Below are 12,164 nucleotides of genomic sequence, written 5' to 3' on the forward strand. Positions count from 1 at the left end.
CCTCCCAACAATAACACAACTCAATTGAATCCAGTCCGTCACTTAGAAGAATGGTGTGGTCGAATAAAGGGCGTTTTGGGAGCGGGACGGGCCCGGCCCCCAGCGGTGGGCCGGGCAGTGAGGAATCGCAGACGGATTTGCGGTTGCGCGAATCCCGCGCTAATGAGGCGATTGACGCGAAATACGGCTTCGATCGGGTTTTAACTTGTCGTGAAGATGTGGGTTACTTGCTGAATATGCATTCGAGCGAAATCCTGGATGAAGACAAGCGATTGATTGCGGCCGTGGATTACTACTTCATTCAAGAGGATGGCGCCAGATTCAAAGTCACTTTACCCTTTCAACCCTATCTGTATATTCGCATCAAACAGGTAATCAATCCATGGGTAATTGGACCGGAAAATGGATGGGCCTTTTTCAGGCCAGATCATCCAAAGTATACGAGCTCTTGATTACCACCACCGATGTTATTTTTTTTGTTCAGGGATATGAAGTAGTGCCATGAGTTATCACCCACAGAATTACAACTGTGAGTTATCCTTCCATGTCTACCCACATTTGAACTTGTCTCCATTCAGAGGAATGGGCACTCATGGAAAATCCGGGGTGAACTGGTCTAATGTGGTCCCAAAGTTTGGGTAGCTCTCCTAGAGTAGGCCGAAAATTGGCCTTTTATGTTGTGATTCGTATTTTTAACTGGGCCCACATCTCCGGAGTAACCTAAGCCTCAATTGATAAAACTGGGAATAAACCACTCAACCATTAGACCTTTTCTTTGGGCTCAAATCAAATTTAGCCAAGTTCTTCTTCTCAACCAGATCTTGTGATTTTTAAAACACTTGTTTATCAACCATTCACGTCGAACCCCTTTTGGCCAGTGAGCATCACTCTTGGACCCATATTCTAAATGTTAGTTACTCTTCAGGCCTGCATGCAAGAAACCCAGGCCTACCTTAGTAAGAAATACGGCGGCGGGTTGATCACCGCCATGGAGATCGTTCACAAAGAGGACCTCGACCTGCCCAACCATTTGGTGGGCCTCAAACAAACCTACCTCAAGCTGACCTTTCTCACGACCGCGGACTTGACCCGCGTCCGAAAAGATCTGCTGACGGCGGTGCGGAAGAACAAAGAGCGGCTTAAGGCCTCTACGGCCTACACGGAGCTTTTGGCCGAGGCCATGACCCATCCGGATGAGTCCTCCCATTCCTCATCCCACGCTAGTATCCGCTCCAATCCATTGGAGAACATCCTGGATATCCGGGAACACGACCTGCCCCTTCATGTCCGAGTGTCCATCGACCGGTCCATCTTCGTGGGGTCCTGGTATCAGGTCAAGTGCAAGGGACTGAACGAGGAGCCCGAGATCATCAAACGCGAGGATCTCATCGAACGCCCTGACTGTATAGTGCTTGCATTTGATATTGAAACCACCAAGCTCCCGCTTAAATTCCCCGATCCAAGTCTGGACCAGATCATGATGATCTCGTACATGATCGATGGCCAGGGATATCTCATCACCAATCGGGAGATCATCTCCAAGGACGTGGACGACTTTGAGTACACGCCCAAACCGGAGTTCGAGGGTCACTTCATTGTCTACAACGAGGCTAACGAACTGGAGCTGCTCCAGAAGTTCTTCGACCATATCCTGGACGTCAAGCCGCACATCTTTGTCACCTACAACGGCGACTTCTTCGACTGGCCGTTCATCGAGGCTCGAGCCGCCATTCACGGTATGGACATGGCCCAAGAGATCGGATTCGCCAAGAATCGCGAGGGCGTGTATTGCAGTCGCCCTGCCAGTCACATGGACGCCTATTGTTGGGTCAAGCGGGATTCTTACTTGCCTGTGGGATCCCAGAACCTGAAAGCGGCGGCCAAAGCGAAATTGAGGTGAAGATACAAGCCAAAATGGAAAAAATAAAAAAGTCATTATTGGATGAGTTTAAGAAATCTCATGGGATTGTTCTAGGTATGATCCGGTGGAATTAGACCCGGAAGACATGTGTCGCATGGCCACGGAAGAGCCGCAGGACCTGTCCAACTACTCCGTGTCCGACGCCGTGGCCACGTATTACCTCTATATGAAGTACGTCCATCCTTTCTGCTACGCTTTGTGCACGATCATTCCCATGGAACCGGATGAGGTGAGTTTCCGCCCGGACACAGAAAATTGTTCCGGGTTTATAATTGTATTTGCAAAAACTATCTGGTTAAGACATCCTTTCTACGCTTTCTATTCGGGTAGGTGACATTTAAGTTCAGGAGGAAATCGCATTTGAAAAGATCTCGTTAAATTTAGAGATTCAGATCAGCTCAGAAGAAAAAGCAGTTTTGGTTGTGGCTAAATCTACGCGTGTTCTGATTTTTTGGTTTGGTTTTGTTTTTTTTCACTGCCCTATCTAACCACTATAAATGAATAACAAGCTCTGTTCTGGGGACCAATTTTGTTGCCATAAGTATGTTAAATGGAAGCTTGCGTAATAACATCTGGATAAGCATATCTCTCCAGACCAGACTTCAATATAGAAATCTCAATCTGCGACTCCATTCAATAACGGACCAAGTGACCAAACCCTCTTTACTTTTACACTTTACTGCGCACACATCGATTCCGACCAAGTCACGTATTCAACTATATGAAACATGATTTTTACATATACAAATTTCTTCTGTATTCTTCTCTATTTTTCAATTTGTAGGTGCTCCGAAAAGGTTCGGGCACGCTCTGCGAGTCGCTTCTATGCGTTCAAGCCTTCCACGCCAACATCATCTTCCCCAACAAACACGAGACTGTACTGAACAAAATGACCGAGGACGGCCACGTGATGGACTCGGAGACCTACGTGGGCGGACACGTGGAGGCCATTGAGTCGGGCGTGTTCAGGGCGGACATCCCTTGTCGCTTCCGGATGGTTCCGGAGGCCTTCCAGAAGCTCCATGACGACGTCGATCGATGCATGAGACGAGCCATTGAAGTCGAGGAGGGCATTCCCATGGCTGAGGTGCTCAATTTCGACCAAGTCTGCGATGATATCAGAGAGAAGCTCGCGGATCTCCGAGACACACCCGCGAGGCTGGAAAATCCCATTATTTATCATTTGGACGTAGGGGCCATGTACCCGAATATCATATTAACCAATCGACTTCAACCTTCTGCCATGGTAAGGAGCCTCAGTTATGGATGGATGTGTATTGCCTTCTAAAAGCAATTTGCTAATAGGCAGCGTTTTGGGAAGTGTCTTTTCTCTAATTGTAGGCCTTGCTCAATTGATAATTTTTTTTTAAGGAATTGGGTTAGATAGAATACTTCCGTTCAACTGATAGGTAAAATTGATATTTTGTTCATATTTATCAAGCTGAACGTTATGCAAACTAACGCAAAAAGATGTTCCCATTAGTATTTGTTTTTGGGAATACTTTTTCAAGATTCAAATATCGTCTTAGGCCTAAACACGAAAAAGTGTTCGCTAAAATGAACAAAAAACTAACTTAAGACGCGAGTTTGTTTGAACTCCCCGGGGATTTCATTCTAAGTAACGAACGGTAAGGACGTCGGTCAAAAATGATAACAATAACATTCAATAACGGGTTATCGAGTCGAAATTTGGAACCTTTTTTTTTTTTCTTCTCATTTAGGTTGATGAGACGGACTGTGCGGCTTGCGATTTCAACAAGCCCAATGCGACGTGCCAAAGGCGAATGCCGTGGATGTGGCGAGGCGAGATCATGCCGGCCTCCAGATCCGAGTATCACCGCATTCAACAACAATTGGAGACGGAGAAATTCCCTCCGTTCTACCCTGGCGGGCAAAACCGCGCTTTTCATGAGCTCACCAAAGAGGAGCGAGCCACGTACGAGAAGAAGCGCTTGAGCGAGTATTGCCGGAAAGCCTATAAGAAGGCCCACGCCACGAAGATGGAGGAGCGCTACACTACGATCTGTCAGAAGGAGAACAGTTTCTATGTGGACACGGTCCGCTCTTTCCGAGACCGGCGATACACTTACAAAGGTGAGATGAGATGCTTTCTCCAGCTTTCTGGGTGGGTTCTTCAATGGATCGGATATTATATGAATTGAAAGGGACATATGATTTATCGGGTTTTCCATTGCCAGGGATTCCATTTCCAGTAGCACTAAGGGAGTCCGCCTGAAAATGTTAAGAAAAAGATGGACTGAGATTTTTGGTAAACATTCTGCTTCAGAGTTAGTTGATTTTTTTAAGTGTTGCAAGTCATTCTTTTGGGAATCATTTTTAGATATACTCATTTTTTCAGAAAGTAAGTTAGAACATTTTATGTTGGTATCTTGCTTTACCTGAAAATCGCGACTCTTTTTATGCTGTTTGGTGTTAGTTAGATCCATGGCATAAAGATAAATGACGCCAAATTCTTTCCGAATCAAATTTTGTCAGAGACAATGCTTTTTTTTGGTCCTTTTTTTGGCTTTTTGAATCATTTTCTTCAAATTCTGTCGTCTTGTCGCTTCAATTTTTACGATTATTCGATACCCCCCAAGTAAAAAAAAAGTTAAATAGGAAATCAATCGCCCTATTTTGGGTTGCGGAATTAACGTTGTCGCATTGATTTGGCACCCGTCTACTCTAAATCGTGTTTAAAAATGTGCTGTATATCCATCCAAGGACTCTTTAAGTACTGTAGTGTCCTTGATTTATCATAAACCTGGAGATGGTTATTGTGAACGTTCGAAATAGTTTGCAATAAGAAGAAATAATAAAAAAAAAGAAAAATAGTGATTCTAATCAGTATTTGATTCCTTGAAAAAAAGGTCTTTGTAAAGTGGCGAAGAAGGAAGTGTCTGAAGCGGCCTCCTCCGGCGATGCGGCGTGGCTCAAATCGGCCAAGAACAAAGAGGTCCTGTACGACTCGTTGCAATTGGCTCACAAGTGTATTCTGAACTCGTTCTACGGCTACGTCATGCGGAAAGGAGCGCGATGGTATTCCATGGAGATGGCCGGGATCGTGTGCTACACGGGAGCCGGGATCATCAAATGTGCCCGAGAATTGGTGGAGCAAGTGGGTAGACCTCTGGAATTGGACACGGATGGCATCTGGTGCGTCTTACCCGCCTCCTTCCCCGAGAACTACGTGGTCAAAACCAAGAATGTCAAGAAACCCAAGGTACATTTATGCAGTGAAACTTTAATTTTTGGAGGGAGAAAAAGGGAGATGGAAAATGGATGGTGTATATTTCTGCTATTTAGAGTCATTTTTTAAGGCATGACCTACTGATTTTGTTTCATAGAAGTCCAATATTCGACTTCATTGAGACCAATTTTCGCACAATTTGGAACATCAAAAAACCCAAGGTACATTTATGCAGTGAAACTTTAATTTTTGGAGGGAGAAAAAGGGAGATGGAAAATGGATGGTGTATATTTCTGCTATTTAGAGTCATTTTTTAAGGCATGACCTACTGATTTTGTTTCATAGAAGTCCAATATTCGACTTCATTGAGACCAATTTTCGCACAATTTGGAACATCAAAAAAAAAAAAAAAAATCAGATCCGGCGTCAGATTGTTTTTTTTTTCCTGTCCTCGGAGATTTGAATAATAAAATATTGTTACAAATACTTTTGAGTAAAGTGCTCTTTTTTTACTGCGATAAGTAATTTTTTACCCTTATTAGAGTTGATATAAGTTTATATATATTTTTTGAAATATTTTGTTACTGAATTTTTTTTAACTCTCAAGAAAAAGGGCATACTTGATTTTCATTCTTTTGGTGGACATTTATCTTCGCAGGTGACGATATCCTATCCGGGAGCAGTTTTGAACATCATGGTCCAAGATAACTTCACCAATGAACAATATCACGAGTTGGTGGATCCGGAAAATCTCGTCTACGAGCAGAAGAAGGAGAACTCCATCTTCTTTGAAGTGGACGGACCGTACTTGTCCATGATCTTGCCCGCCTCCAAAGAAGAGGGCAAGAAGCTCAAGAAACGTTATGCCGTGTTCAACTTTGACGGCTCTTTGGCCGAGTTGAAAGGTTTCGAAGTGAAACGACGAGGTGAATTGCAGATCATCAAGATCTTTCAATCCACGGTTTTCGAGGCGTTCCTCAAGGGCGATTCTCTTGAGTCTTGCTACGAGGCTGTAGCCAAAGTGGCCGATTATTGGCTGGACGTTCTGTACTCGAAAGGTGCCAACATGCCGGATTCCGAGCTCTTCGAGCTGATCTCGGAGAACAAGTCCATGTCGAAAACCCTGGCCGAGTACGAGGGACAAAAGTCCACTTCCATTAGCACGGCCAAACGTCTGGCAGAGTTCTTGGGCGATCAAATGGTCAAGGATGCGGGTCTGAGTTGCAGATTTATCATTTCCAAAAAGCCTGAAGGCGCTCCCGTCACCGAGAGAGCCATTCCATTGGCCATTTTTGAGTCTGAGCCGAGTGTGCGGCGCCATTATTTGCGAAAATGGCTCAAAGACAACACGATGACCGACTTTGACATCCGGAAAGTGCTGGATTGGGGATATTACGTGGAACGTTTGGGTGGGACCATCCAAAAGATCATCACCATTCCCGCGGCCTTGCAAGGCATTCCGAACCCTGTGCCCAGGATCGCTCATCCGGATTGGCTCCACAAGAAGATCATGGAGAAGGATGACGTGCTGAAGCAAAGGAAAATCAGTGAAATGTTCACTGTTCAAGCCAAAAAGGCTCCTGTTCTCTCCGAGGATCAAGATATGTTCGAAGAGACGCCCCAAGAGTCGTCAGAAGACATTGAGGACGTCGGACGAAAACCCTTGGGTTTGAAAAATGTGGCTGTGAACTCGAAACGAAAGCGCGATGACGTCGCTGGACCAACCAAAGAGAACTGGACCAAAAGCTGGAAGGAGGTCTTGGGCGACCCTCCACCAAGATCGAAAGTGAGAGAGTGGATCGAGTTCCAAAAGAAGAAATGGGCCCATCAAGCCCTCCAGAAGGCTCAGGCCCAGAAGAAGCGATCCAAAGGCCAAGAGGACTTCGGGTGTGGAATTGGCGGAAGGGGCGTGATTCGTACCGGAAACCACTCCACTTTGGGTGGTTTCCTCCGCAAAGCCCAAAGGACCCTGCTGGATACTCCATGGCAGGTGATCCAAATTGTGGAAACTGTCCAACCCGGCCTATTCAAAGTGTGGGCTTTGGTGGGCTCTGATCTGCACATGATCAAGCTTGTCGTTCCTCGAGTGTTCTATGTGAACCAAAGGAACCCCAAAGAGGCCGGTGACACCGGAGGCCTGTGGCGAAAGGTGCAGAAAACCTTGCCCAGGGCCCACCCGGTCATGAATTTGTACGAGTACAGAGTACCCGAGGACATTTATCGACAACATGCCAGTGACTTGGTCACGGATTTGTCGACCCCGGACATTGAGGGGATCTATGAAACCCAGGTGCCTTTAGACTTTAGGGCTCTGGTGGACCTTGGCTGCCTTTGTATGGTGGACAAGGCCAAGGCCAAAGACCTCAAGGTGGGTGAAACCGATACCTTCGACTTGAGTTGGCTTCAGTTCAAGAGCCTCGGACACTATCCCTACTTGGCGGATGATTCATTCCGAAAGGTGTACTTCTACCAGCACAAGGTCAACGCTAAATCCATTTTCGGACTGTTCTTTCCCATGAGCCAGAAGGCTAGTGTGTTCGTCTTGGACACGGTTCGGAGCAATCAAATGCCCAATTTAGTCACATTGTACAACAACGAACGAGCCCAATTGGTCAAGAGCAATGCTGTGGAGAAAGATCTCCTCCCCGAAAGTGATTTTGCTTTTGAGGTTCGAGTCGAAACGGACATTCGGCAAGTGTTCCGACAGATCCAGAAGCTGCTCACGGCTTTTAAAGACGAAAAACGTGGTCCCACCGTGGTCATGGTCCAATCGCTCTTCAACTTCCAAGTAAGCCTGCCAACAGCTAGTTCTCCATTTTTTGGATGGTCAAGATTCCTCGTTTCATTCCAGAACTTAACTACATCCATGCCAGTTTTGTCGGATTTCCCCATGGTTCCCATACATGTCTCAGATAGCGACAAGCTTTACAGTGTCTTGGATTGGCAGCGAGTCGGTGCTCGTCAGATGATCCGGCACTTTCTCAAGTCCGAGACCTACTTGCAAGCCACCATAGAGCAATGTCGGTATTTCCACGTGCCCGTGGGTAACCTGCCCAAGGACACCACGGCTTTTGGGGCGGATCTTTTCTATGCACGGCATTTGCGCAAGCAAAACTTCGTACTATGGTGCTCACCCACGAATCTCCCCGATCTTGGTGGTAGGTTTTGTTGGGTTGGCGTTTCATTTCATGATATTTAATTTTCTAAACTTTCTCGCCTTATCAAAACGCCGAGATTGAGCCATAAGCTGTGCTTAGTTGCTCCATTGTGGTGTGAGGTTTAAACTTCTAAGTGAGATGAAGCACGGATTTAACCCTCTTGTGTTTCTCTTTTGTGCTTTCAAATAGGGAAAGAAGCGGATGATAGCCGACTTCTCACCGAAGCTGAAGATGCCTCTTTGTCCGTGGTTGTGAACAACCCTGGCTCATATCGCACGGTTTGTGTCGAGATTGAATTGGATGCCTTGGCTGTGAACACCCTACTACAAGCTCATCATGTCAATGACATTGAAGGCACGGCTGGGAGTGTGGCCTTCGATACAATGCCCCAAGCAAGTTTGGAGGAGATGTTGGGTGGTCAAGGTAAACAGACCCAAGATGCTTCTATTCGTATCTAGGGGAAATGTCATATGATAATCGGTTTCAGTCTCAACGTTGGCATCCTATGATGAAACGGCCTTGGTCTCTGCGGCCTTCCGAGTCTTGAGAGCCATGGTGAATGCTTGGTTAAGAGAGGTGTCGCAGTTTCGCAACATCTTTGCCGATTACCAAATCATTCATTTCTACCGATGGCTCCGATCTCCCAATGCCCTGTTGTACGATCCTGCCCTGAGAAAGACGTTATTGAACTTGATGAAGAAGTTGTTCATGCAATTGATCTCCGAATTCAAACGCCTTGGGGCGGAGATTGTGCATGCAGACTTCAATCGAATCATCATTTGCACCAAAAAACGCTCTTTGGAGGACGCCCTCGCCTACGTGGAATATGTCACCAACACCATTCATAACAAAGAGCTCTTTCACTCCATCGACATGCGATTCAGTCAAGTAAGCAAGTGAGTCCAATCCGATGACGATTCCATGAAACATACATGTCATTTAGGCTTGGGACTATTTGCTCTGGTGCGATCCGGCCAACTACGGTGGGATCAAGTCCAAGCCGCCCAGTTCGTTGAAGCCCTCCGAAATCTCCGGCACTCCAGTCAAGAAAAAACCACCCACAGGTGACGAGTCCGATGAGGAAGACGGCAAATCCGAGGAAGGGACCGAATTCAGTGAAAACGACGAGGACAGCTCGGATGAGCCCGAAATTGAAATGAACTGGAACATGGCCACATATCTGCCCGAGGAAGGCGCTTGTCAGAACAACTTCAACACCGTCATTGCAGGTTGGAATAGCTAGTACATTTAACTCTACCCATATTTCTTTGATTTTTCTTATAGTCACCATTAGTGCAATTCATTTATCCCCACATGGGATGTGAAATATGATTGATTTTTTAAATCTCAGGATACATTACGGCCAATTATCAGTATTTACTCGAGGCGGCCGACAAAATCGCGCCGGGATCCACGCCCGTGCGACGACGAAGGAACTCTCAATTCAGCCAATCCACGCCTGGGAAGACTAGGAAATCGAATGGTGAAGCCTTATCAGTCGAGGAGTATGCCAAGGATCTGATCAACGGAGAACTCACCCAAAGACTGTTCAGCGTCACCCAAAAGATCCACAAGAAACTTCCCCCGCACGTAAGTGGTGACCAAAAGGCAAGCACGTCAGTTAATCAATGATCGACTCTGAATTTGAGTGTTATTCAAGGTTGGAGATGACGAAGAGAGCGTTTTCCCGCAATTACCCGGATCCCATCTAAAGCTGAGAAGTCCGGCATTGGAATTTGTCAAAGCGTTGTACAAGGTCCTGAGTTTGGACACGTGTATTCGTGATGAAGTACATCGTCTACGAAAGAATCTCTTGCGATTGATTGGCGTAGGGGAATTTAGTGACGAAGCGGATTGGCAGGATCCGTGTATCTCCTTCATTTTACCAGAGGTAAGTGCTAAATCTCAATCTATTTTTGGTGTGGGTGATTAATGATTCTAACACCAAATCAAGCAAACTTATTTTACTTTGACCTAGCTGATTTTTAAGTACGTTATCTCGTCATTGATGGATTTTGATCCTGTCTTTGTTCCATGCAAAAAATGTAAAACTTTCGTCTAATGTCAGTTTGAACAGCGTGGGTCAGAGTTTTTTGTGTACAATTTTTCTGGTTGTTTCCCCCTTCAGTGGAAGCAATGCTAAATATCACACATGATTAGTTGTTGCCTTACAAGTCAAAAGGATAAAGCTTCTCGTAATTTGTTTGCATCATATTGCCCTTTGAGCCGAAAGGCTTGGGTTTCCGTCAAGGACCCTTTCAGTCCATTACTACTCGGGAAATCACATTATCGTTCTTTATCTGGAATTCTTTTTTTTGTGTTCGTCCAAGAGCCCTTAAGTCAAGACTTCAGAAGAATTGCTCTCTGACAAATATTATATCTGTCTGTACTCCTAGGTCATTTGCAAGCATTGTAATCATTGCCGCGACATTGATTTGTGCAAAGATCCGCATCAAGGAGAGATAAGAGGCGTGCCCGCTTGGTTGTGTGCTAGTGCCAATTGTCAAACCGCCTACGAGACCTCTGAGATCGAATCCCAGCTTTTGGACGCGGTCGAGCGGAAGACCATGGGCTTCATTCTACAGGATCTTCAATGCACCAAGTGCAAGGGAATCAAGGACCGGAACATGCCTCGATATTGCAAATGTGCAGGAATCTTCAAGACGGTCCAATCGTTCAAGGACTTGGAACAGTTGTTGAGGACCTTCTTGGGAATTTCTCGACATTATCAAATGCCTTTACTTCAGGAAGTGGTCGAGTTTAAAATGACGATGAATAAGATGACCATGTAAAATTAGGGTGGACGAATAGAACTATGATGTTGAAGTAAACATTATTCTTTTATTGGAACTATCATTACGAACTAAACCGAGCTTCACCGAGAGTGGTTGTGAGAGTCGCTCGTGAAGTCATCCTCCCCAGGGACTTCAGATACATTTGGCTAGATTGTTGGATCTTTATCCTGGATAATTCGTCATTGTTGGATGCATACGCTTTGTCACTGAAAAAGAAATTGATATCCGTTCAGGATGAGGGTGCACAGAGAAAGAGAGCGGGCAAGTATCTATTTACTCAATGGACGTCACTTCGTTGTGTGAATTTGGAAAAGTGCACCTTCATAAAAGTTGAGCGAGTTCGCTCTTTTCATGCCATCAAGGCTTAGAAAATGAGGTGGCATACTAAGGCATATGAGTGTATGGGGTTGACAACATTAGCTTCCTTTGAACACCATTTGTCACGTTTTCATGCCAAGAAAGTGATGGCTTTTCAATGTCCATCTGAACAAAGACCACTCTACATTATTGAGACATCCTTTTTTTCTCTCTGTACTCCTTTCCTACATTTTTTGTGGTAGTGGGCCTTCAAGGGACAATTTTTACTCAAAAAGCTCAAATAGAACTGGATGGCATTCTAATTTGTGCTGAATAGTGACCTGGACACTTAATTGCCAATAATTTATCTGTTGCTATCTACTCAACGGCTGTTACTCTCTTGGCTTGAAGTGTATAAAATGACAATATGCACAAGTGATCAAGAAATCTTTTTTGAGGTTAACCTTTCAGGCTACCATCTTTGAAGTAATGTGTGAGGGCTGGCATTGAACTTCCACTAAAGCAAGAGGGCATAAAAACACAAATGAGTGTAAGGTGTGGAGATCTGTTGTTGAATAAACTGCAGGCTAAGAAAGCGATGGCCATTCAATACACAGTTTTCTTTTATGATAATAGGTTTTCAATGTATACTTTTGACTCTGGCTCAAAACTTTTACATTAGTTAATACAAAGTGAAAGAAATCTACTTTTGGTTCATAAAGAACTGGAATCTTACTTTCCACCCTTGGGCGAACAGAGAGCCATGAAATGAACTTTTCAGCATTGCCGTTCTGGTTCTTTGT

The 12,164-nt window shown here is 45.1% G+C and overlaps 1 protein-coding gene across 1 annotated transcript; it reads left to right on the forward strand.

Annotated features, from left to right (window-relative positions):
• The first annotated feature begins 24 nt into the window (after window positions 1-24).
• On the forward strand, window positions 25-11,119 carry LOC131892970 (DNA polymerase epsilon catalytic subunit A-like). Its single transcript, XM_059242850.1, has 14 exons — window positions 25-371; window positions 926-1,896; window positions 1,976-2,150; window positions 2,706-3,167; window positions 3,643-4,015; window positions 4,792-5,144; window positions 5,770-7,899; window positions 7,963-8,269; window positions 8,459-8,692; window positions 8,757-9,157; window positions 9,213-9,498; window positions 9,621-9,859; window positions 9,930-10,160; window positions 10,666-11,119. The coding sequence occupies exons 1-14, from the start codon at window positions 51-53 to the stop codon at window positions 11,059-11,061; spliced, it is 6,879 nt and encodes a 2,292-aa protein (XP_059098833.1). The 5' UTR covers window positions 25-50; the 3' UTR covers window positions 11,062-11,119.
• The last annotated feature ends 1,045 nt before the right edge of the window (window positions 11,120-12,164 follow it).

Source organism: Tigriopus californicus, chromosome 2 (assembly GCF_007210705.1).
Source record: "Tigriopus californicus strain San Diego chromosome 2, Tcal_SD_v2.1, whole genome shotgun sequence".
NCBI classification, from domain to species: domain Eukaryota; kingdom Metazoa; phylum Arthropoda; class Copepoda; order Harpacticoida; family Harpacticidae; genus Tigriopus; species Tigriopus californicus.

Excerpts from the sequence above, each read along its gene's own strand:
- LOC131892970 (XM_059242850.1), top strand. The coding sequence starts at position 51 with ATGGTGTGGTCGAATAAAGGGCGTTTTGGGAGCGGGACGGGCCCGGCC. Across the intron at positions 2,151-2,705 it reads TTCCCATGGAACCGGATGAG|GTGCTCCGAAAAGGTTCGGG; the intron begins GTGAGTTTCCGC and ends TTCAATTTGTAG. Across the intron at positions 7,900-7,962 it reads AATCGCTCTTCAACTTCCAA|AACTTAACTACATCCATGCC; the intron begins GTAAGCCTGCCA and ends GTTTCATTCCAG.